Source organism: Falco peregrinus, chromosome 1, assembly GCF_023634155.1.
Source record: "Falco peregrinus isolate bFalPer1 chromosome 1, bFalPer1.pri, whole genome shotgun sequence".
In the NCBI taxonomy this organism is placed as follows: domain Eukaryota; kingdom Metazoa; phylum Chordata; class Aves; order Falconiformes; family Falconidae; genus Falco; species Falco peregrinus.
The window spans coordinates 107,810,450-107,836,985 of NC_073721.1; the positions used below are offsets into that span (position 1 = coordinate 107,810,450).

General features: G+C 43.6%; 1 protein-coding gene across 1 annotated transcript in view; it reads left to right on the plus strand.

The window, feature by feature from the left end:
• Window positions 1-5,981: 5,981 nt before the first annotated feature.
• CIB2 (calcium and integrin binding family member 2) overlaps window positions 5,982-26,536 on the plus strand; it is a 49,744-nt gene continuing 29,189 nt past the window's right edge. The window contains exons 1-2 of the mRNA XM_005240734.3: window positions 5,982-6,451; window positions 16,181-16,215. Coding sequence (XP_005240791.1) covers window positions 6,401-6,451; window positions 16,181-16,215 — 86 coding nt within the window. The 5' untranslated portion in view covers window positions 5,982-6,400. The remainder of the gene's footprint in view (window positions 6,452-16,180; window positions 16,216-26,536) is intronic.

Genomic DNA, 26,536 nt, shown 5'->3' on the forward strand with positions numbered 1-26,536 from the left:
GTATATAAAGTGGAAATCAGTGAAGAGACAAAGCGTGTGTGTTAGGAGGAGCGATCCCCCACGCACCCAGTGCTGAATAAACAAATACCTGCTTAACAGTCACTTCGGCTATTGAGTCATTTATTCAGAACTTTCCAGGCGCCAATACAAAATTAAGACTGAATTTCTAAACTCAGTGGTTGCAGAGTGGTATAAAATACGGGTCATATATCCTGAAACTTTGAAATAAAAAGTCAAAAGAAAACCAAACCTACATTTAGTTTCTCACCCTTCAGCAACATAAAAATTTGGGTTCTGTCTTGGTATAATTTGGTGTCAGTTTTTGGCGATAGGGTTCTCAGCTTACTTGCAGCCTTTCCATTTACTTACCTTTCTCCTGTATGTGCTGGAAAACTAAGGACTAATACTGTGTGTTCAATTTGCTCTTGACTTGAAAGTGTGAATAGAAGTCCTCAGAATTGACATTCAACAATATATAGCATTAGTAGACCCTATTTTCTGGTGGTCGCTTGCTCTTTTTCTTTTTTATGATGGGGCATCAGAGGTACTCACAATTTTTCCTCTTGAAACAGCCTACTGTGTGTATGTTTTGTTCTATTTTTGATAATGCTTTGAATTGAGAATAGTTGCTTAGATGTTGTCTTTAATGGCAACTGTGCAGAATCCTTTTGGTTCTGATTTTCTTCTAGTAACTTTTGCTGGTTTTTCATTTTAGTCTTTAAAATCCAAATTGACCCTGCAGATATCTATTTAAAATGTTTGTATAAAATAGTTGTTTAGGTTCAAAGCTTGATCATAGTTTGCACATATTGGCTCTTCTTTTGTGCCATCTTTAGTTTCCATACCTTACATGTCCTGTTCTTTGCCTTCCCCCGCACCCCCCCCCTCCCCTTTTGTAAATTGAGTCTTGCTCCCATCTCACATTGACCTATGATGTTTCCAGCACACACTGGCTGAATGTTTAATGTTTTTACTGTACTGCTTCCCATGAGATGTATACTTCTATTCTACCTGTTTATTTATATTTGTTTCTTTTGCCATGATGCTTACCAAAGGACACTTAGTGTTGATTATGTGCTATACTATGTTGATTCATGCTGTTTTCTTATGTTTTTTGACTGTATCTTATGTAATTTCTGGGTTTACACTTTGATTGTAGGTTGAGTGGAGGGAGAAATGATTTTTTCCCCATATATTTTCAACATTATTTTGCCTAGAAAAAAGATGCCTATAGAGAGAGAGCAGTAGTTTCTTTCCACTGGTGGTCACTGTATTGAGACTCCCTATTATGAAATTCATTATATTACATTTAATCTGCTTAGGAAATCATTATTATTTTTTTTTGTTATTTTGCCTCTGAGGCAAAGTGTTGTCTTGTGTAAAGCATCTTTAAAAAAAAGGGGTTTTACTTGATTTATTGTGGATAAATTAGGCTTAATGAAATGTAGTCAGAAATCTCCATCTTCCAAGATAGCGTATTTTATTAAGCTAGATAGATAAGATCATAAAAAACAAATTTGGCACAAGGTTTTCCTTTCTGTTTGTCTTCTTTAGCATTAAAAACTCTACAGAAAGTCCCTGCTCATTGTAACAAATGCAACTTAGATAGTCAGCATCTTTCATCAGTTTGAGGCTGTGAGCTTTGCATCTTTCTTAATTTCTGTTTGTTCAGTCCCATGAAGTGCTCTTTTACAGGCTAGCATTTCCAGATGCATTGAGTGGGGCCTAAGCATCCTCCTCTTGTCTGTGTGCAGAAAAGCAACTTTTCTATCCACAGCAGTAGCATCAAACTGTCATTTTCCCTTATTTCAGGTTTTCTGTTTTGTTATGGTTAATTTTTTATTTATAGTTTGCAGTAATAAGTAACTATCAGAGGCAAGCTGGAACAGTTGGTGTAGCATATTACAACAGTAACTTTTGTAGCTCTGTAGCATCTTTATTTGAGGAACTCACAAGTGTTTTAATTATTTTAGTGCCACAGAATAGGTGAACATTATTTGTCATTTACCTGTGAGCAGACAAAATTGTGAATAGCTTTTGAGTAAATAAAACAAGCCCCAAAGACTTTGGGGGAATTTCAACAGCGTCAGTGGAGGATAGAACTTCTCCCTTGTGGTCATTGCCAGTAGTCATTGTTCTTGGCGTACAGTTGCAGTAGGCAGGGGCCCTAATGACTTATAGAAAGTAGCACCAGAATAAATATACAGGCAGCCCTGCTAGATCAAAACTGTTTTTTTTTTGCTAACAGAATGAATCTTTATGAAGAGCTAATCTGCAAGGAAACATGTACATGGGGGAGAAATTGTTGGAATACTTGGTGTAATGGGCCTAAAGCCTTGCAGGTTCTTTTTTCCCCAACTAAAAGCTGTAGCAAACCAACTTGAGTGGTGAAGGCAGCAGACATGCAACGTGAGTGTTACAACTGTATAGTGGATCCTCTCGTTAACAGGTAAAGTGATCTCTGTTTGCAGTAGCCTGATCTTCCCTTGATGAGGATAAGTGCTTTCATACCTAAACCTTGTCAACTTCTCACAGAGGCAATTTAAGGTCGTATGACCTGTTGGAGGTTGTTAAACTTCCACCTCTACTAATCAGAGCAGTCGCCTGGCGTGGTAGCTGTGGCTAGCAAGAGCTGCGAGCAGGAGGTGTCGCACTGAAGGCGCTCGGAGCGCCGCATGGTCTGTCCCGCTCCCTGAGCAGGTCCCGGCGGCCAGGGCTGAGTGCAACCGTAGGTGGGTGTGAGGCTGTCGCAGCTGACAGCCACCTGGCTATAACACATCAATTCTGGTGTACGCGGTTGATAGTGTATTTTCTGCTCCATGAATTGAACTTTTAGAGTGGGTGAACAGTGGCTCCCTCACCATGTTCTCTGATACAATGGACAGTGTAACGGCAAGCCCGTAGTATATATACTGCTCTCCTTGGTAAACCTGACCTGCAGCTGATTGCAAGGGGTGTGCTATGTGTTGCTAATAGCTTAAAATCACTTGCTTTAGCAAACAGTTTAGAGAAATGGAAACACAGTGAGGTGTGACAGAAGGCTGGTACTGATAGCGTGAGGGTCAGCTCCTGCTGTGCACACAGAACAGCATCGATCTGCTGCAGTAACGTGCTGGGAGTAAGTATTGCTTCACAGCCACCGGCAAATAAAGATAAATACAAACAGATAAAAGAAGTGAAAAAGAGCAAACTGGGGAATTATCTGATCTTTGATACGTACAAACAGATGGGAGTGAACAAGACTTTATGCGTTATACCACCTTTAAATTCTACCCAGTTAGTATAGCAAGATAATTGTGCAGCGAAGTATAATTGCCACTACAGTGTGCTTGAGAAGAGCTAGCTAGTATAGTGAAAGCCCCAATAATCAGTATTTGAATCCTCTTTTTAAAAATCTGTGCACTTCAATTTTATTTACTAATAAAAATACTCTTCAGAGCATGGAAAGAAGGATTGAAGAAACAATTTGTTTTCTGTCCATACGCTTGGTGAATTCTGTTCATTTGGTAAGCTGAGTCTTTCTTTTTAAAGCAAGAATTTGTAATTCTTTTAAAGCAATCAACTCTTTTAACCATACCAGTTTTCCTGCATCATTTCTCTACATTAGAAAAAACCCGCTGGATTTCTAATACACAAGAGAGAAGCAGAGGTGGCAGAGTGGAAAGCCGGGCCCAGAGGAATAAACGGGACCATGTCTGTGAACCTCGGAGTCTCTGGCCTGCTCAGTCACCACACCTCAGTCCTACCTGGCTGGTGCTTCCCGTGCAGCCCTTCTGCTTTTGGTTGCTGTTATTCTGATTCTAAAGATAGATACTAGCTGGTAAGCGTGACATCTAGGATACAGCAGGACCAGGCAGCCAGGAATATAAAAGCAGGTGAAAAAAGAAGAAATTAGATGTCAGTCTTTTCACTGTAAGAATAACGTTCGGTATACCGAATCACAAGATTAAAAGTTTGGAGGGCAATCCACCTCTGGTGCAAATTCACTTCTGTATAATGTCATTAAAGATAATTTGGCCATTTATATTTAATCTGATTTGCATAGACAGGCAGTTTGAATTAGGAGGTGTCTGTGAATGGAGTACTCTTTCATGCAAATCACTTGATTTAAACATTGGTGTGGCCCAACTGGGAACAGCTGCTAGCTCTTGCATCTCAGTAGCACCAGATCAGAGGTACGAAATGAGCTTAACTACGTGCGTGATCACTAAAGCGAACTATGAAGCTCATTCAGAGTTGAGGATGTGTAAGAACTTTCAGAACTGTGAAAATTCTCCATCTCAAGGGGCCCTTATGGGTTGTTGTTTTCTGATTCAAAAAAAGAATTCAAAAAAAGTGTTAAAAGAGCACTTTTAATAAATAGAAATATTGTATTTTACAGATTTGAGGGTTTTTTTTCTTCACATTCTGACTTACTTGTGGAGAGTCTTTTGGAACATAATGAGAACCCAATGCCACTGTACCTTGGGGAAAAGAAAAAATCCTAGAACACTAGTGGTAGGAACCAGAGGTCACACTGGCCATGCACCGAGCAGATTGACCTGGCTGCGGTCTGAACAGGAGCTTGCTGCTCCCTTGGGCTGCTGGTGGGTCACTCAGAGCCTGTGTTCTCCTCACTACTTAGCTTCTTCCTTCTTATTCTGAAACTGGGTTACAGTATGTTCAAATGGTAGGAGCCATTTCTTTCACTGTTAAAGCTCTGATGTTTGCTTATCACTAATAAGCCTTGTGGAGTACATTCTCATCCCAGGCCATTTATTTTGCATAGAGGGTAATGCCTGGTGGGTTTGTAGCTCAGAACAGTGCTGGTTTGCAGCTAATCAAATCTGCATTTCTAAATGTTATGATCTAAATAAGTTGTCTCAGAACAGTCTGCAGTTTGGCACTTCATAGTATGATTTTACTACATATCCAACTCACTTCATAGGATATTTTTACTATGTATACAGTGTATTTGCTTCCAGTATCATTGTTAGATGTTTGTTACTTGTTGGTATATGCCAAGGTAAATGGAACTCCTATTATCCCATGCTGTTGCCAGGTCAGGATCATTAGATTCCATAGGAAAAAGCACATGATAATTCTCCGGGTGTTTTTATTAAACACACTCACTTGCTAAGGAAACAGTGACCGTTGGCAGAGCTGTACACAGAGAAAGTGGGAATTTGACCCTCTCCCACTCCTATGCGCACAGATGGGAAGTGAGCAGTCCCAAGTAGCTTACAACGGGTCTTCCCTCCCTGTTTCCATCCTTTCGCACCCAGCCTTCTTCCTACAGTTTTAGGAGAGCTCATCCTTCTGCAGTTGTTAGATAACGTGATTTTGTTTGAGTTTATTCATTTTGTCTGTCTGCATCTCTTGCATGCTTTCCTTTTTATTATTTCCCCCCGGCGGTAGGGCGGTAGCACTTTCAGATGCAGGGTGAGCCCTCCGGTGGTACCTGCCACCTTTGCTTTAGGCTGTGCCAACTCTTTTGTCCCCTCCAGCTGCGCCTGCTGGAGCCCGAGGCGCAGACCCGCGTCCCTGAGCCGCTGTGACATGCCCGCTGTGTGTTTGCCGTGGGCAGGCACGCTCGCGTTCACCGGGCCACCGGGGGGCTGGTACCCCCGCTAGCCACCTCCCACCCTTGATAGCCAGGGCTGGTGGCAGGTACCAGAGTCGGCTGGGAGCCCCCGCACAGCTGGGGGTGCTGCGGGGGGGGGGGGCGCCCTCCGCGGCTGCCCATGGCCGCGCGGTGCGGGGCAGCTCGCAGCGCCGCCGGGGGGCGCCCTGCCCGGGGGGGGGGGCTACCGGGGGGGGCGGGGGGCTGCCTGTGTGTGTGTTCCTGGGGGGGGGGTGTGCCCTACCTGCGGGGAGGGGTGTTGGGGAGGGGCCCTACCTGCGGGGAGGGTGCCCTACCTGCGGGTCCCGGGGCCCTGCCCGCCCCCGCCGGCGGGGGCCGATGCGCCCGGGTGCAGCACGGCGGCGCCAGCGAGCGACACCGGGTGACGCAGCGCTGCGCCGGGGGCGCCCAGCAGCGCCCCGCAGCCGCGGGGTGGGCCACGCACCCGGGACTCGCACCCGGGCCACCGGCCGCCGCTGGCTGCTAGTCCGGGCTGCTGGGCCGGCGGGTGGCGAGGGCGCTGCGTGCAGCCTGGCCGGGGCGGGCTCGGCTGCCTGCGGGCGGCACCTGCCCGGCCCGGGGTCCCCTCCCCGCCGCGGGGTCCCCTGCCCGGCCCGGCCGCGCAGCTGCGGGCACAGCCCGCTCCGTGCTCCGCAAAACTGGGGGCACAGCCCGCGCCCTGCGGGCTCCGCGCTCTTCTCGGCGCCGGCTGTACCCGCTCTAGATGCCTGCAGTACGGAGGAACCCAGCTGCTTCCCATGGGATGCATCTGCATAGAGGAAGAATTCCTTCTTTAAGATGGGTAATAAGCAAACGATATTTACTGATGAACAGCTAGACGCCTACCAGGTAAGGTACCCCGGCTGTCAGCTGGGGAATAGAGGAGCAATCCGCGTATGTTTGTGGGGTGGGGTGGGTTTTTTCTCAAACATAAACGCAAGCTTCATTTGTAGCCTACAGGCATATATTCTGCTGATCCTTCCAGCAGCTGTGATAGTATTGTGCGGCTGGGATGCTGAATATACTCAGTTTAATTCCCTTCTCTATATACAGGGAAAAGAGTCAAATCCTCAAGGTCTGGACTAGGAAGCAGGGTGAAGACTGTGACTAGCTTGACAGTGGGAGCTTTTAGTAGGATCTTTCTCTTGAGTGTTTTGTAGAGAAAAGTGGAGCAATAACCTCTCCTTCTCTGCCTGATGCCTTTGGTGACAGTAGAGGGGAAAGGAGTGTGTGTGTGTGTGTGTGTGTCTTGTCTAATTTCACTTCTTTTAAGGACAAGTCACAGAAACACGCTGAATGTAATTCCAGCATAGGTATCCCTGTGCTTGCGTCCACTCCCGGATGGCAGTTTCTTACCTTAAAGCAGTGTGTGATTTATGTCTACGGATGGCTTATTGGTGGTACTTTATTTACTTCACATTTCATGAGCTGGATTTCTAACAGGGTAGAAAAATAACAGTTCCTAGCTTTCTGTCACGTTTCAGTACACTGCAGATCTGATTGAAACGGGCTGCAGGCAACTCTCTGCACACTGGGCATCTCGAAGGAGTTTGCTAGAACACAGCAAGGCAGTGCAGGAGGGGAAGCAGGGGGGGAAGCAGGGGTGGGAGCGTGCTGGGGCGGCAGCTGCCCGCTGGTGATGAGATGCAGGCAGGGCTGCCTGCGCTGCTTGGTGCCTGGGGGATGGACACACGCAGAACTAACAGCGCAGGAAATCCACATTTGGTTTATCTCCTGATAACGTGAGGGACAGATCCAGCGCACACAGGAGTAAATACCTTCCTTTTTACCTTCATCTTTGACTCAAGCCCTTGAAGTAGAACCTATGATTTTAAATACTGATTTTCTTCGGAGTTGCTGCTAACATGGCTTTTCACAGGTGTAGATATTTAGCCACAGATAAATCCCTGAGGTTAGGGGTATATGTTGAAACACTTTAAAATGTTATCCCATGCTGAAAATAAGGCATAAATTCAATTGTCTTATTAAATGCCTAGGCTTTTTCTTGTCATTGCAAGAAATGGAGCTTCTTTAATTTCCGTGTGTCACACATCTTACCCTTGCCAGCAGTCTGTCACTGTAACATATTAGTCTGAGTTAGTGGTCTTAGACTTAGTAGTCCAAGACCCAAAAATGCTTTTTTACATCCCCACTGGAAATCAAAGGTCTGTGAAGCACCAATGTCTGTCTTCTGACTAACAATGAAAGTGAACACAGAACAGAGCACAACTGCAGTGAGACAAAACAAAATCCAAATGTAATTAATGTTATCTTCTCGACATAAACTGGCAAATGCAAGAGCTGAAATGTCATCCCTAATCCACTGCTCTTCATGTAGAAATTGCTGTTCTCTAATGGCTTTTGCAGCCCCTGCCTTTCGTGACGCTGGGTAATTGATCTCAAAGCCTGGTAGTAGTTAGGCTCAGTGGCTGGAGTCAGCTGAGGGATTTCTCTGTTACAGGCCAGCTTGTAGTTCATTAGTCTAGTGCAAGATAATTTTTGACAAGTAATAGCTCTTGTTTTACATGGTAACTACAATAAAATAACAAGTTTCAGGACGATGGCTAACATCCAGAATTTGTTAGGTAGGAATATCAGCCTCGTGCCATGAGCAATCAGATAAAGCCCTTACTTACGTGGCTGGTGCTTTGCCTCTGGTCCGTGAGTTACTGCAGACCTCTTGGATCTCTGAGGCACACAACTCCTGGGCTTGCTGCTGTAGCATCTGCACAGGGCTGCTGCCTCTGCCCTGCATTCTGGGGGAGCACTGTGCCTGCTGTGGTACCAGTGGGGCTGCTGGACTTGGAGTTTGCCATCTTAGCTGCCACCTTCTCAATTTGTGTGGTTCCTTCAGAACGGAAAAGGGGAGAATGGGGTGATGGTTCCATCATTTTTAAAATGTGGGTTTTTCATTTCTTGAACTGGCAGTTGGGTTGCCAGGTCCTCTGAACACTGGACCACAGTAAGATGCTGGCCACCAGGGTCCACTTTGCAGTGGTCTTCTGTGCACAGCTGTATCCCACTGCGCACCCAGGCATCCGTATAGAAATTGCTTTTAAAATGGATCATTGATTAATCTTCCCCTCCCCAAACAAGAACAAGGCAACTTCTTGTGAATTGTATGTCTGTGAGTTGGTCCTGTACTCCTTACAATAATACCCAGGGTTACAACATCTGTAGTATCAGTATGGCAGAAGCAAAGAGGCAACTTGCTCCTTTTTGTAAAATAGGTCGGTTTTTTGTTCAGTTCCCCAACAGTTCCTACTAGAAGACTGGTCAAAACTTCACTCCCCTTATGTTAAGACTTATGTCTTTATTTGAATATATTTCTGGCCATTGTATTATCTGGTTGTAACTTCTGCCATTTTTGTCCTTAATGCAAATTGCACTGCGCATATAGCACCTAAATACTACTTTAGTAGTGACATTTTTATAATTTTTTAAAATGCATTATGTTTTAAACTCTTATTCCATGGGAGATACTATGAGATGGGAAAGCGAGAAGTTCGTGTGCTCAAAGTATGGTAAAACCGTATGTAAGTGGCTTTGGTTTCCAGGAGCAAAGATTAAGCTGCAGAAAAAATAACCTGCTTGAAGAGCTAGTATACATAAATCTTAAGTCATTAATACGATATTAATGAAATAAAATAACCAAATTTGATTTGTCTAAAACTTTCTGAAATGCCCATATATAAACTTTTTTTGCATATGAAGTGCCATATGGAAGAGTCATTTTTTTAGCAGAACCTTTACACTTAAATAACTGTAAATTGGGTCACCCACAAGATGACCTCAATATTTTTAATAGACAAGGGTTTTAAATACTTTTCATTAAGACTGGCGATGGGTGGCCGGTTGAAACTGTTTGTAAAAGAGATGCATAGTAGGACTTAATAATATTAAGCCTCTCAGCTTTTTTCATTCAAAGTAGGTAGAGGCAAACTGAAGAAAGACCAGAAAGCTGCAGATCTCACACACCCTGTCTCATCACCTGTTCTTTAGTTACTGTTCTAGTTGACAGGTCTTCACATATTAATAAACTTAGCGAAATGTTTTGGAAGTTAGGCTTTTGCAAGTGTTGGTTTCCTTACTGAGATTCACCTCATTTAAAGTTAGCTGTGTAAGAAAATGAATTCTACAGGGGATTGCTGGTTCTTACGCCCTCCGAGTGCTTGACAGTTTGGGAGGGGGGGTTGTGGGTTGGTTTTGGCTTGGGGTTTTTTTTTTTTTTGGTGGTTTGGGTTTTTTGTTTTTATATAAAATGCAAAATCTAACCAAGGTCTGGCTAGGGCAGAGGTAAGTATTAACCAGCAAGAAAGATGTGTTTCATTGCCATCAAAGAGCGTTTTAAAATTCATCTTTTAAAAGTTGTCTGTAGGTTTTGGAGGTCAAGCCTCATACTGAGACAAGAAAACGAACAGGAATTGTAGGCTTTTTTGAGTGATGCTGTATAAAGATGCTTGAAGCAATAGAAGATCCAGGCAATACAGTACAGCGGCATCAGAGCCGTGGGTTGACCTCAGGGCGCTGCATTTCCTACCGAGCAGGATGTGCAGCAGCTGCGCGGGGGGCATAGGCAGCCTGCACCCCTGCTCAGCCAGCTTGTCGCCCTTTCTGGAGTTAATTGGATAAATGGTCTGAATTTGATACAAACGTGGTTCTGATTTTTTTTTCCTAATAGACAGAACGTAGAGAATATAGGGCACAGATATTTTGTATCAGATATTACTGTTTTTATTGCAAGCTATTTCTTTTTTTATTTGTTCATTAATGGGATTATTTACTCTGCGTTATTTAATGTAGCCTCAAAACAGACTGATATTTATCCTGGCTGTGTTCTAGGCAGTTTATTGCAATAAAAGGTAGTAATATGAAATAATGACTTACTGCTTCTACACAAGAACTTGTCTATTACAGAGCTAGTTTTTTGCTTTCATTAAAATTCTGGTCAAAGTGGGATTCAACTATAATTCATGAGAATTGTGGAAAAACCTGATGAAACAAGTTACGTTATGATCTGTCAAGAAATGCCATTTATAAAGTGAAACTGGGTCATCAAGCTAGCTATCCTTTGCTTTAAAAAGCTGTACTTCACTTAATTGGGATCTTTGATGAAAATGAACCCTTTACAAGAATATAAAAAGTGTGTTCATCATCACAGGTTCTCCAGGTCCTTCTGTAAAAAGTATTTTCCAGTTTGATAGAGTATTGCTGCCTAAGTGCAAATTTAAGTAGCATGGTCATGGAACAAGGGTTTTGTGAGATTATCCTTTAGTCAGATTCTGGTTTTATGTTACCAGAATATATATTTTATATACACTACTGGTTTTCTAGTGCATATATAGATTGAGCAAAATTCCATTTATTGACAGTTTGCTGCTTCTTTGGTCTACAGCTGCAGATTTTTCCTCCTGAAACTCAGTGAGTATTTTAGTTGTCCTGCCTGTGGCTCTGAAGTGTACGTGATTACGAATAAAGGTGGTCTGGATGTTAAAATCTCCATTGACATTCTGACGTAACCAGCTTTTTTAAATGATAAAAGTCCATATACCAATACTATTATTAATGCAGATACTAACTCTGGCAGGATTTTTCTGAGTGTTTAAATCTGGATGCGCTGAAGTACTTGCCCAGCTCAGCAATGTTGGCTGGTGCTAGCCTCAGTGACTTCCAGTAACTCTTTATGTATTCACAGTGATGAAAATACATCAATATCTTGCTGACTCAGTCTTGCACAACTCTATACCAGTCTTAGTTGTATGGCAGCTAGAATGAAAGTATTGCAGTTGTAAAATGTTACCGGAATAGTTAATAATAGATCTTCCATGAAAGTTCTGTTGTTTCTATCTAGCACCCTTTAACTTACATTTTTGATTACTTTATAGGACAATGTTTTTATGGTGTTTTGATTAAGTGTTCTTACACGCATTGTATACTTCTGGCACAGTGCAAAACATCATTTGTGATTTTAAAAATGAAACTTCTGAAATAATTTGTTTGAAACGCTGCCATTTAAAATGCTGCAGCAACCAGTACTTCTCATTTCTTAAAAGCTGCTCAGTAACACAGCTGTCTGTCTTGCCTTGAGGTTATTGTCAGAACTGCTGTTGGTCGCTGGTTTACTTCATCTGTGGCTTGCTGGCTTTTGTTTGAGACTGTTTTACTAATTGGGAGTGAATTTGTATTGCTAAGACTTCCATATTATTTCCTTATATATAAAAATTCCCAATGGAGCTGTTGTAGGATCAGAACAAACCAGCTCTTATGAAACTATACGTATAAAAGGCGGAATGTATGTATTGTCTTAGAGGACAAACATGCATTTAATGTGTTTAAGAAATATTGTTTCGCAGTAGCTTTGTGTACTTGGGCATTGCTATTCTTTCATCCTGTTCCTTTCTCCAGTTTTTCTTCTTCTCTGTAGAGAAAAGTCTTGCTTATCTGTGTGAGGTTTAGTTTTATTTGAAACCTGTGCTTTATGCACATTGATACTTGCTTCAAAAAGTGGTGAGTGATAATTTCTCATTCAGTGACTTCTGCTGCCATTCACAAACTGCGCGCCGCGCTCTGGTATTGGCAGCGTATCCAACAGGGCAAATGACGTGTGGTCTGACACAGGAGCCATACCTCATGTTACGCTCTGTGTGTACGCTTTATGTAAAGTACCAGCATTCTTAGCACAATTATCTCAATTTTTTGTTCAGATAACTGTAGAACTAAACATAAAGCAGAACCGACCTAGGAGTTTGCAGCGAAGGCTTACAGACCAGTGGAAAAGGTAGTGGACCACCATATGTCAGTCTGTTCCTGTTTTGGCCTAAACCTGCAATCACCTGATGTAGGAAATCAAAGAATAGAGCTCTAACAGCCTGTGTATTCTGCTCTTTTGGGAAGTAAATTTTAAGAGCAGAGCCCGTTAACCCTACTTCACAGGCAGTGTTGGGTGACTTGCAGAAGGTCACGCTACCAGCCAAGAGCAAAGCTAGCCGTGGAAGCTAAATACACCAGCTGTCTCTTTTCTCTGCAAAATATTTTAAGAACCAGTTAAGCCACCTAAATGTCAAATTTGAAAACCAAGTCCCATTATACAAGCTAATGATCTCATTGAAATCAATAGGAAATTTTGTTTGTTTTATTTTATTGACTGCTAGACATAAGGAAGTTAAGCGGGTAATTGCAGATTTATTTAAGTGGTATCTTACCCTCCCAAAACTGCCAGTGATCCTTTGTCAGACATCTAATTAATTTGATTATCAAGAGCACAAGGACAGACTGAGTGGGACAGTTGATCTTGGAAGAGGAGCATGTGTTTTCCCGGGGGCTGGGGTAGGGGACCTCCCAGCCTCTCTTTAAATAACCTAAAACCCGCGAGGGGCCTTCTGTTAGCAGGAGGTTTTCAGGCCATTGTATAGCCTTAGAAATAAAAACAATGTTTCTTAGGATAAATTCTTGCCAGAAATCTTGAATCGATAAGAATTACAAAAATTCTGGTAACGTTTCTTTGTTCAGTATTTACTCTGCGCTGGCCTGGCGGGAGCGCCAGTGCCTTTAGTGTCCAGACAGAGCAGCCAAGTTGCTCTTTGAGTTCTTCATGAACTCAAATACATTCCACAGAATAGCAGATGGGTCCCATGATATCTCTGGCTTGAAGGGAGATGGATGTCATCATATGCATAAATGACAAATGCTTTCTAGGACCCGCTTCACCTTTCCTTATGAGGGAGTTACTTTAACATGGTAGTTTACTATTTATTGTCCATCATTGTGTATTTTCTGTATGAATGAAGTAGCCAGAAGAAAATTGGATGACTCACCTCCGTGTTTCTTTGGTCAAAAGTCTTTAATTAAATTGCCCGAGTCCCAGCAACTATATAATCTGATTTTGTTATTTAGACCCTTGTTCCATCATGACTTTATTCCAAGTTAGGGCTGTGCTTTCAAAAAAAAAAAAAAAAAAAAAGGGCCAGTCCTGCACCTCTTTCCTGCCATCACTAGATACTAGATACTTGAGCTTCATCCCTTGTACCAGCACCGCTGGTGCTCTGTTCGAAGCCACTGGATGGAAACAATCCGAGCTGGGAGTGGATCTGGTTTTGCTAGGTTCATTGCCAGACTCGTGAGTTTCCTCCGTGGGAGTTCTCTGATGCAGTTCTAATATCTGTGGGTGCGAGGTGGCATGAGGGAAGAGGCAGGAGCGAGGAGCTGGGAGCAGCAGGAGTGCAGCTGGGCTCCCATGCGGTGGTGGCTCGGAGCTGCGGCGTTTGCCTCGGCCGCCCCAGACCTGACCTAATGGTGAGCATTTCTGAAGCGCTGCGTGCAATCTTGCTGTGGGGCAACAGTAGGGGCCAGGTCACAACTAATTTGTGGTGCTCTGACCCCGAGTGGCATTAAGATCTTGGCAAGTGGCCTGTGAAACCACTAAACCACTGTAAATGCTTTTTGGACACCGCCACCCCCCACCCCCCCCAACACGCAATTCCACGCCGGTGGCAGGCGCGGCTGGAGCACTGCAGGCAGGCAGTGGCCAGGCATCGCTTGCAGCTACTTATTGTAAAGGTTTTCAATATCAGTGGGTTTAGATTATGTTAGTTAAAATTTTGTTTGATTTAAAAAAAAAAAAAAAAAAGCAGGCAGTAGTGTTTGTTGTCAAAGATGTGAGGTGATTCACGTTAAAATAAAAAAAACCCAGACACGTGGACCTCCAGTGGGGATGGATCGTGATCTGACCTCTGGGTGTGTCTTCCAGTGGTATTTTTGCATGATTCCTGCGAGGTAAAGGGTGGCTTTTCTTTTTCATCTTTATCTCCATTTGCACATAAATTCCCTGTCAGCTTTCTAGTTAAGTAACAGTGCCTGCCGTTCTCTCAGGCCTGTATAATTACGGGCTGATTGCTGCCGAGGGCATTGCAATTATTGGTGAAATTGCACCTGCCTCACCTTAGTCAATGAAGCATCCTTAAGTGACGGTTTGACTGTCAGTGTTGAATGTGCTGGAATTAATGAAGACTTAACCAGCTGGCTCCTGTTTCACTTTGCGCGGTTCCAGACGATGTGCTGTGGGTGTCGGAAGCTCGCCCGGTGCTTCCCGCTGCGCCTGGTGCCGCTGTTGTGCCCCGCAGTGCCGGGGGAAGAGCTGCTCCGCCACATCGTACGGGGAGCGCAGGCAGGTGCCGTCACTGGTGCTGCAGGACCGATGGTGTGCCCGCACACCCAAGACAAGCCGTTTGCCCCAGCTGGCTGCGATGGCGCGTGTCCCTCCTGCCGGAACGGGCGCTGGGCCGAGTGGCTCTCAGCCACTCTCTTGTCCTCTGGCGGGTAGCACCGGGGGTCACGGCGGTTGTGTGTGCTTTTAGGTCAGACTTACCAAGCCTGATGTTGTTACCTTGTCACTAGCTGATTTAAAAATACAATGAATTTCAAATAAGGTTCCATTGAAGGAGGAAGACTGCTAAGAGCTGAATTCCCAGGCGAGTGCCTGGCTGTATCCCGCAGGCCTGAGTCAGGCCGCAGCAAGAGTCGTGGTTGTTCCCTAAATACACACATCCCCATCAGCCACTGGCTCTAAGACAAGATGAAGTATATTTTTTTTAAATGTACAACCTGAGCAATGTTCTAAACTGATCATCCAACAATCCATTGCCACCACTGTTCCCAGGTCTGGATGTGGGGCAGAATTTGCCCTAAATACGCGTTGGACAAGACCGTGGGGATGAGGGGATATTTCTGCTAATGGACGGGACTCATTATTGTGGTTCCTCACAGCACCTGAAAATATAACTTGTTTTGTGACTGATGTAGAAAGACATATAATGGAAACTATTTCACTGCTCATACTACGGCGCTTTTGTGAAGTGTGTGAATTCTTCTAGCAAAACACAGTTGTTTGTATGGAGTGAATGCAGTACCACCGCAGAGCCGTTTAGAATGCGAGTGAATGTTTGTAAGCTCTTCTTCCATGCTCAGAGAGCTCTGCTTTGCATTCTAGTAAGTTACTCCACGCGCTGTGGTGCCACGAGGCCAGCGGAACGGTTTGCTGTCCGGAGCAGGGGCTGTCCCTTTCCCCATGGTCCCGACGGACCGGAGTTTGCAGGCTTCACCGAAATGACCACAGCACAAAGTAGTTGTTAGCAAAACCAGTTAATAACCAAGTACATCACCTTTATTATTAAATCGATTGCCTCTAATAGAGGAATAATCCAAGTTAAAAGATAGTTTTCTTCATCTATTTGTTATTTATAACTTTCTAGATCCATTTAGTGAATGTTTTTGGCCTATACCTTTACTTTTTTGATTTAATTTTGTTTCTAGTCTGGTCATTCCACAGTGGGGAAGTATTTCAGCAAGCTGGGCTTTTTTTCTCCCGAAGTTCCATATTAACAAAATTGGTTTTATTGATAGCCCTGTCCTTAGGATGTTTCAGTTATTTCGTAGCATATATTGCTTTCTGAGTCAAAAGCAGATGGCATATCTAATGTTTTCCTGACAGATCTGAGTTTCCTTCAAAAAGATGGGAAATTAATTCTTTGCCATTGTTTTCAATATCGCTATAGTACAATAACACATCTTGTTTTTTAACAGGATTGCACCTTCTTCACCCGGAAAGAAATTCTTCGGTAAGTAAATTGTATCAAATTTTTCCTTTGTGATTTGTATGGAAGGGACTGAATCTTTTCTCTGACTTGTGAGGAAAACCAAATAAAGCCAGCTATTTTGCGTGAATGAATGAGAGTATAGGACTGGACTCAAGATACAGTTACAATATATACATGTGTCTAAGGAAACAGGTGCTGATTAGCTTGACATCAATGTCATTGGCTTTTCTAGGGATGAGCCAGTGACTTTTATGAAAGGAATGTGCTGCCTTTCTGCTCGGTTATATATACATATATATACACACACACACACATATCTGAAGGTACATCCTTCATTCAGTACATGTTTTGGTATGGACTCAAGTGCGGAGAAAACTGGTGGAACTTCAGTTGCAGAGCGCTGAGAATGCTTGTTCCTGTGCAAACTTTCCCTACAGAAAGTCACGGGGGCTGGGGTCGCTTTTTGCAATTGAAGGACTTGGGGTTGTTTCAGCAGTGATGGACTGAGCCAAACTGAAGTCATTTCTGCCTATGTATGGGCTGACTTCTTGCCCAGGATCCTGCCGTGGATTCTTGATCTCTAACCATTCAGATTAAGGATCTGTAAAAGCATGACATCGATCCTGTCCTGTCAGTATACCTATTTTTTCATGAGGATTTTTGCTGTATTGGGTAGTGAGAATAAATCTGTGGTGTGTATCTAGATGTAGGAGCTCATAACGCTTCAGGATTCTCAAATTTGACTAGCTTCTCAGACATAAGAAGCCTTTGTTTTCATAAACATTGGGAACTGCTTTGAGATCAAAACCGGACGTGGTCGCTGAGCGAAATGTTCTTTGCCACCACTCTGTTGCTGTAAATGTCAGGAAGATGGATGTTGTGTCGAGGCAAAACCTAACGGCTTTGAGTGGTGTGCTTTGTTTTTTTGCTGGAAAAATAAGAGGTGGTATTTCAGCTAATTTCCTGCATCCCTTTTTCTCATTACTGACAGAGAAATGATGCACTCGCTCCTCAGCAGCGCGCATCTCTGAGACCGCTGTGCAGTAACAACGTTGCAATACCACCACCTCAGCCAGAATTGAATTTGGTTCAGGTCCCTCTTCTATAATTATTCTGGTTTAAAATTTAGTCACGTTGCTGGGGTACATTTTAGTGGTAAACGGTGTGACGGAGTCAGGATGTGCGTGCAGCGAGTGGGTGACAGCTGCCTAAAGATAAGCTCAGCTTAGTGTGGGCTGGCCCCAGCAGAGACACTGGCGTCCTTGGGGCGAGTCCGGGCTCCACAAAAGGGAATTTCCATAGCATGAATGTAACTGCTTTAGCAAAGCGTTTCTTGGCTGCAGACCTCCAGGGGTGGTGTGTAGTGGTTAGCTGTAAAGAGGTGCTGTTCTGTGAGGGTGATGCCCTACAAAACGTCGCGCAGCTTGAATAAAACTGAACAGTAGTTGTATGTTCCGTCAGGGCTGCCCTGTTGCTAGTCCTGCTGGAGGATGCTGACTTTGGTAAAGCCAGAATTTGTTAGGGCAACTTGTTTAGAAAAGCAGCTGTGAGAGAGACATGTAAGAGACTTTGTGGTTTAGACGTCAGGAGGGGTTTGATGATGTTCTTGTACCGTCATCAATTCCAGTAGTTGGATACAGAATAAAGGATGTCCCTGTGCAGCCACCAAACCTCCGATACATACATGATATAGGCAGAAAAAAGCCACGACACCTAACAGTGTAGTGCGATTTGTTGTATATCCAGACCTTTAGCCACCTTCTAAGTCTTTTAACAGTCAACAAATAACTGCTCTTCTGTTTCACAGGGCTACTTGAGACACGAGTTCTGAAACCATTTGTTTGGATTGGATAAACTGAAAAAAAAGGCTTTGTTTTTCTAAAATCCCCTTTAAATTGTTAAAAGCTTTATAATTGTATTTGTACTATGTTTCTATGAGAGAAATAATTATGAATTAAGGATTTTACATTTTATGTTAGCTAAGGTTCTCTTTGTAGCTTTGTATACTTGACCTAATTGGAGAATTTGGACCCTTCCAGGGTAAGTGGTTTGTAGACTGTGATACTGTGTCATCTTGCTTTTAGGAGTAATTTCTTTTTCTTCCTGGGGATAATGTCTAAGGAAATAGTGGAATTAGCCTGAAAGACTCATTGATTTCCACTGCAAGAAAAGTGACTCATTGTGGTACTTGTACACATCTAAAGAAAAAATTGTGGACAAATAGGAAGCCTAAAACATGTGCAGTATGAGCCCAATTTAAAGAATAAGACATAAAATGTGACCAGTTTTATAGTAAGACTAACATTGGTGGGGGGAGGATGGCTTCGGAACTGTATCTGTGTTTTACAGTGATAAAAAAAGGAAATAAAGGATCAAACATCTCCATGGAAGTTGCAATTAGGAATCTGCTAAATCTCAATAGGCAAACTTTTTTTTTAATCTGGAAAACAACATTTCCAAACTAAATTTGAGCCATCATGTGCAACTGAGAAAACACAGAAAGTGTACTTGGAAAAATGCGCTGCAGATTACAAGAAAAGATATTTGAAAGTAATGAAATCAGAAAATGTCCTTGTGTGATAGGCAAGCAGGAATGTACAGTATTGCAAAATCTGACTATGAAGTAAAGAGTCAGCAAGTTCTGTTCTCTTTTTCTGGGTTGCAGTAGATAAAAAATACTTGAGAATGAGTTTGCGATGTGCAGCTTTGACAAGCAGATAAAAACTGGCTGAAATTAAGAGATTTCTGTACAGAATTGTCATAAAACTTTCACATGCACTCTTCAGTTTTTCTTGACAGCTGAGACTGAGAAAAAACTTACACTGAAGTTTGATATCAGGGTGCTAAAGATAATGTTTTAGATCGTGCTAAACCCCAAAAGAATAAATGATCTGGATTTGCAAGTATTTTTTATATAACAATACCCTGGGCTTGATTTGTAGTGTGTGCCCCATGCAGAACCTGAGACTGTACTGGATAGGGGACCTTTGGTCGTGGTGAAAACAGCTCACAATTTATTTCTGTAAGAGCACTCTGTGGTCCTGGAGAACTGTGGCAGCATAAAAGAATACCTGAGCAGAAATGGATCTTTATTTTCTCCTTGATTGAGGCAGATTACACAGTACTGTAAACGGCGTGGTGCTGGACAGAACACTACATGTATCTCTTACAAAACTCTGTCATTTGAAACTACATTTGCAGACAGATTATTTTTTTAATAATATATATTATTTTTATATATTTTATTATATATATGATAATGTTTTTTCCCTTGCCTGGCAAGTGTGACTTAAGAGTAGAGGAGATTACTAGAATTCATAGGACTTGATGAAGGGAGCAGCACTGAATTGTGGAAAAGATTCTCCTGCTCTTCGGGAATGGGTGGATGCTTTTCTATGTAAGAAAGTCTGGCGTGGGGACAGGGGGCAACAGGGACGGGGGGGCATCGGCAGCTCCTGCTGTAGCTTCTTACTCTGCCTCTTCCCTATGAAAGCAACTGAGCAACTTTGACAAGTCGCCACTGTAGTTTGTTGCCAACACTTAATATTTGTGTGTATGAGGATAATATTGCCTGTTGAGGTTGCAAGCTCTGTCTGGTAAGGATAATTTGAACTATTTTTACATGCAGCTTGCTGAAAGTTATCTTTGTTGTAGGTTTTACATTTTTACAGTAGTGAAAAAGCTGTTCTGAATATTTTTTTGGGGCTTATGGTAACTCTGAGAGGTGCTGTTGTCATGGTAGACCTGGTCATTTAAATAGAACGATGAAAGAACAGTGAAGTGTCAAATGTGACAAATAGTATTTAAGTTAAAGCAACTCTGACAGATTGTTAGTAAGTACTGTTTCTCTAAAAAGCGTAGAAATGTGAATAAGGATTTTTTTCTTGGTTTGTTTTTCTTTCTTCAGTAACATGAAAGGGCATAAGTGATGCCAATGATAATGCCCCAGATTGTTAGAATTTATTGTGAAACGGAAGCGTACCTTCTTCCAATACAGCTTAACAATACATTCTGTATTTCGTAACTGGAGTTGTAAGGAAACAATCTATACCCTGGGAAGAGAACAAAGCGTGCACTTAGGCTCAATTATATTCTTTATGTTAGGCTAAGGAAAACTTTTCTGCTTGTGGGCTCTGTATGGGAGAGAAGCGAGACACTGCCTGCGTGACTTTTCACCCTGTCTGCATCAGAAAGAGCAAACCCAAAAATACTTATGAGGAATGGTGCAACCTTAGAATATGATTGGGAGCAATAGATGTTTTTGGGGTAAGAGCTTAGATTAATGGACAGTGAAAAATGGATGCTCTGCTTGAAAAGTACACTGTAAAATGCAAAATATTAATGTCTGATTGGAAAATACTTAGAAGAATAAGATCATAGGAGTAGTTCTGTAAAGTCCTAAAATCACGGGAGAAGGACTAGTCACTTGGAATCATTGTATTTCCTCTGCTGCTGTAGCCTCGCAGTGTGACGTGTTGGCTCACGGGGCAGCATCACCGGGCTGAGAGGTGGCTGGCAGCAACGCCAGCAGCGGCGGGTGTTGGCTGTGTACGAGCTGTTGGGTGCACATTGCTGTCTAAGGAATTACAGGGTGGCATCAGGAGGTATTTCTGCATGCCTGAGGTGGTGTTTTACTCATAAAATGAGTTATGATCCCCTCGTTAATTAGCACTTCCAGATTTGGCATGTCCCCACCTGGACTAAGAGGCAGTAAGCGCTGTTCTGTGTTTCTCTAAGCACCGCAGAGCGCTCACGGGCACCGTACAAGGGAGGCGCAGGTCGGGCGCGGTTCAGGCAGAGCCGCATTTCTTGTGCAGGGACACAATCCAGCACCGAGTAACCTTACCAAACAAACAAACAAAACAAAAAAGGAATAGTTTTTTGGCTTGAGTCAGCCACCCTGGCAGGCTCACCGTCTGCCTGCATGAGTGTTGGCAAGGGCGCGAGGGAAGGGGCACAGCTGTGTGCGTGGGGATGGAGGGACGAACATGGCAGTTCCAATTTAGATCGATTTAAACTGATGTGAACCAGCATGAGACTGCAATTAGGTGAAATGGGCTTAAGTGTTTTTATCTGTCCCTGCAGGAAAAGTAGCCCATCAAAAAGCCCAAACAACAACAAATCTATTTTCTGCTGGTTTAATGAGCTGAATCAGCTCTCTGAGGGATCAGATGAGTGGTAAAGCTGGCACAAGAGCTAGAGCAAGCAACAGAACTGAAAATGAGGAAAGGAGAGATGAGCAAGACTTAACGTTTTGGTACCAGCACGGTGTTGGAGTGGCTTGGTCTGACTTCAGTGTGTAAGACTTTGATACTGGCATGGATTTAAGTTAACATAAATGCAGGGTGCAGTCAAAGAGGTGGCAGACACATTGTCTTGATTGATAATCTGAGTGTGGATAATTTGCACATTATTAGGAAATAGTAGAATTTATGAGTTTAAGATGAAGAAGAAATAAACATAGAATAATGGAAATGGATCTAGGAAAAAAAAAATCTAAGTGAGACTGCAGCAGAGGCAAGCATGCCTGGTAAAGAGAAAAATAGAAACCATAGATCATTATTGGTGCTTGATAGGTTTTCTGGTGATAAATAGCTAAGTACACGCTTAAGTATTAAAGACTGTTAGTTTTGAGATGTGCTTAACACAACTAAGAGGATTCTCATGGGCCCAGGACAAGAACGCATTAGAGAATGTCAGATAATATAGACGCATTTATGTTATCATTGATTCAAAAAAAATTCTGAAATATTTATAGGACAGCTGAGAAATTTTTAGAGTTGTTACCGATTTCCTTGGTAGGTATGTGTTAGAGCTTTGAAAACATGCCCCACTTCTTAAGGAGCATGTGGAAATTAGACCCGTATGTATAACTTCAGGGCATAACTGTGGTGCTTTGGAAGGTGCCAGAACACACTGGTGGACAATCTGTTCCTGAGTGTCTAGAACACAACAAAAACTCAGAGGCACCCACTGTGGATTGATTAAAAGCCAATGTCTTCCTTTGGTTGGCTGCTAAAAGGAGCAGATACAACATAAATAGATATGACATATCTTTTATTTTGGTAAAGCCTTTTCCACATTCCTGTGTGTGTTGCTCTTGTTCTACCTGTATAAATATGCTAGCCTCTTGGCTAAGGTACTATTGAACATACTTAGAAAATGTGTAAGAATGGTGAGAAACCTTGAGGTAGGAGGGTTGCAGACACTATGAAGATCAAGATTAGCTTTTTCAACAGTGCTCAGTATGTCAGAGAAATCATTAGATCTGAAACGAGCAGGAGGAAATTCACAGAGTTGAGTACTAAGAACTGAGGAAAAAAATTGTAAGCACAGAATGCAACATAACAAAAAAAATACGGGGTGTGGGGTAGTTGATCTAAGCAAAGTAAGCACAATTTTAACAAACGAACAAAACCCGTAACTCCCCCTGATGCTCTTGCAAAAAAGGGAAGTGCCGTTCTAGGATGCATTAACCTCAGCATTGTATATAAAATGGGAGAATTCCATTCCAGTCAGCACTGTTGGGAGCTCAGTAGGAACAGACTGTTCAGTTTTGTGCATCACCATTCAAAAACAATCTGTTGTACTGAAAAACGTCCACTAGAGAGAAACAGGAATACGGGGGAAAACATGATATATGAGGAAAGGTTGGAAAAACACTTTAGTCATAGCAATGAATCTGTTTAGATAACGTGCCTCTCATTATTGTAAATGGGAACAAATGGTTGAGCTGTCTCTTCTAAGGTGGTATTTCTCTTACTCAGTTTTGTAAATCTGATTTTCTAACAGACAAGCTTTTACTCCAGCAGTAATGCTTACCTGCTAGCCAGCCCATCTGTCTCTATTTCTCCCTGTAGACTAGTACAGTTTGGCAAATACCCAGGCAGTCAAACACAGGTGTTCTTGGTTGTCCATCCTCGCCAAAAAGCACAAGAGCTGTAAATTAAAGTTGTGTAGCCTGGGACTGACTTAACCTAGCTGGCCAGCTGTGGGGGGGTATGGCAGTAAAGTACAAAGCTGGGCACCATCTGGGCAGCCAGCACGCCTTTGAACCTTTTTGTAGAAGAAAATGAGTCATGCTGTTGCATTTTTTTTTTCTCTGCCTGTTTCTTGGCATGTTTTTGATGGGTAAAATGTAGGTCAGGAGCCCTTCTGGCCAGCCCAGCTGCGTGCTGGGTTTGACACCCGAGTGCTGGGCAAGGCGAGCGGTGCTCGAAAGCCTGCCCTGCGGGGGCGGGGCTGCTCACAGGGGGGTGGAGGGGGGGTCGGGCACAGCTCATGTTCTTCCAGCGCATCACGCCTTTAGAAAATTTGGGGTTCATACGGGGCGAGTTCCCATGCTGTCAGCTCTGGGGGAAGAATGCGTCTGCCAAGAGAATTCAGGTTTGGGGGAGCCCTGTACGCTGGGAACCTTCCTGAACTTTGTGCAAGAAACTGTATGCAGGGAGAATGTATATCCTGAAGCTGCTATTGATCTTCTTGTTAATTGTGCTTCTATTCTTGTTATTAATAACGTTTTTGTATACTCCATGAATGGGGAGAAAAAAAAAAGGCTTCTAGCCAAGTCCTGCATCTCCCGTGCCATAACGCTCTCCTTTATCGTGTCCCAGTCAGGATGCCCCCGTGTTGCGAGGCACGGGGGAGGACCACATCATTCCTTGTTCTGTGTGGGATCTGGACTGCTGGTGTACGGTGTCCAGTTCTGGGCTCCCCAGTACAGGAGGGATACGGAGCTACTGGAGAGAGTCTGGCAAAGGGCCACTGAAACCGTTAAGGGCCCGCAGGACCTCTCGTGAGTAAAGGCTGAGAGAGCTGGGATCTGGAGCGTGCAAGGAGGACAGAGCCCAGTGGCAGGACAAGGGGCAGCGGGTACAAACTGGAAGGCAGGAGGTTCTGTTTGAACACAAGGAAGCACTCGCCCCTCTATCCCCATCCCGGTGAGGGTGATGGAGCACTGGGCCAGGCTGCCCAGAGAGGTTGTGGAGTCTCCATCCTTGGAGATACTCCAAAGCCGTCTGGACGCGGTCCTGGGAAACCTGCTGTGGGTGCCCCGGCTTGGCAGGGGGCTGGGCTGGGCGATACTGGAAGTCCCTGGTAACCTCAATCATTCTGCGATTCTTTGAATCACCAGTGGAAGAGAGGCCTGTGGGCAGGTTCTTCGGTGGTGCTTCAAGGAAGGAAAAATACTACGAACTGCTTTTATCTACGCTTCCTGTGCATCATGGAGTTCTGTGAATGGCAGTTACACGTACTGAAAGGCAAAGCCTTCCTGAGCGTGACTAGATCTTGTAGAATAAATTTATTATCAGTTATCTGCCAGAAATGTTTCTTGTGTAGAATTTCATTTTAATTTTACTGCAGATGGTGTAGGAGGTTGTTTATTTAGTATTGTCTTGAATTCATCTATACTGCTTCATTTTGCATTGCAGAGATGAAAGGACACTTGATGTGCTAACTAAAAGCTGGCTGAAGGCTCATCTGTCCACCTTCTCTCTTCCTCTTACGCTGCCTTTGTATAAAGCTGATTTCTGTGTCCAGTTACTGTATTTTACTGACATAATGAAAATAACTTCAATTTGGAAGCACAGAAGGGATGTGGCCTATCAGTAAGAGAAATGTAACGAAATTCCTTCACCTTTCAACTCTTCCTGCTTGCCTTTCTCACTGTTCCTTTTTCTTTATCCTTTTGTTGAAGTGTGGCAATTTAGTGAGTTGGAGTTCCTGTTTCTATCAGATGTTCCTGGCTGGTGCCTTCAGTGTCACCAAGTTTCCTATCATTTTGGTTTCAGCTCCATATGGTAGACTCATTTTTCTGATAGACTGTTGCAAACTCTTGCAGTCCTTGGAGAAAATAATTCACTGAGGAATTGCTGCAGTACAGAGATTTATGCTGTAGCTAGCATGTGCAACATGTAACTGTCATTGCAAAAGCAGTTTGTGAACGTGTGGCATAAATCTGAGACCCTGAAAGCACTTCATCAGTTGCAGACAGCCCTGGAGGTGCCTCCTTCCTCAGTTTCTCAGCCCCATGTTAAACCTCCTTCTGCTTGAGCTCTGGCAACTTTTTCTCTGTGCGTGGCAGACTTACAGACGCAGGTCTGGCGGGACCTGTTCCCCAGCTCTCTGATCACACGCCTGCCCATCCGCAGTAACAGCACTGTAGGACAAGAGTACGCGCCCCCCACCCACTGGCATCGGCAGGGGGCTGCAGCCTCTGCACATCAGCTCAGCTGTAAATCAGTTCCCGTCAGGTCTTTGCATCGGCACGATTCATTCTTTCCTGCAGTCTATGCAATCCCGTCTCGAACGCTGTTGCTCCTTTGGCTTCCAGCCCTCTCTGTCTCCAGGGGCTCAGAAGGGCGGATCGCTCGGATCGCTCCGTTTCCAGGGCTGTGGGTAGACTGGCCAGTGGTGCTGCTGGTCTCTGGGGTGGTCACTTCTCTGCCTGTTACAAGAAGTCCTCCTCCAGTTCTGCTCTGGCATCTGGGCAGAAGCCTGTAGCTTTGATAGTGGTGAATAACCCACAGGGCAACTGAAGCGCGCGGGAGTGTGGCTCTGGAGCTGCCACTGGCGTCCTCCGAGCTCCTTTGGGACTGTTCGTCAGCACTCGCCACTTCGTCTCGGTGTCCCAGTTAGGCCATTTTGCTATTTATTTTCTGTGAATATGCCGAACAATCTAGAACTGACTCTTTGGGATAGTCTTGATCGGAATGTTAAAGTCTTTGAATGCCTTCCTGTTATTTAGGAATCAACAGGAAAGATGTTGAATTAAAATGTTTTCCCTTTACAACACAAATCAAGTGGCTGGTGCTACAAAGGCAGATCAGAGTTGGTGAGATGTTTATTAGGTTATAAAGGCCACTTTAAAGCTTCTGGTTATTTCTAATCAATGAGCCATTACAAGCTTTTATCTTTTGTTTTCAGCACTCCTTTAGTGCAGAGTTCTTATTCCAAAGCAGCCCAGCCAGCTGTAGTGTGTTGTCACTACATTTAGTGGTGGTGATCTATGAGTATCCAGCCAGGGAAGAGCTGCCTTGTGTTTTGATACACCCACTGATGACCTTGGGTACAATCTGACTTTCTCTCAAAGCTCAACAGCAAACTAAAACGAGTGCTGCAGGTGTAAGCTTGGAAATCTCTGCTTTTCAGTTTTACACAGGCATAGCGTGGAGGCATGGCTATAAGTTTGGAGGCATTTCAGCCATGTCCAGCAGATACCCACACAGTGTTACCCTTGCTGACTCCAGGATGCTGCACCCTTGAGAACTGGGGACAGATGCTGACCCACCTTTTTTACCATATAAAATGGTCACAAGTGGTAGAATGAAAGTTAGCATCA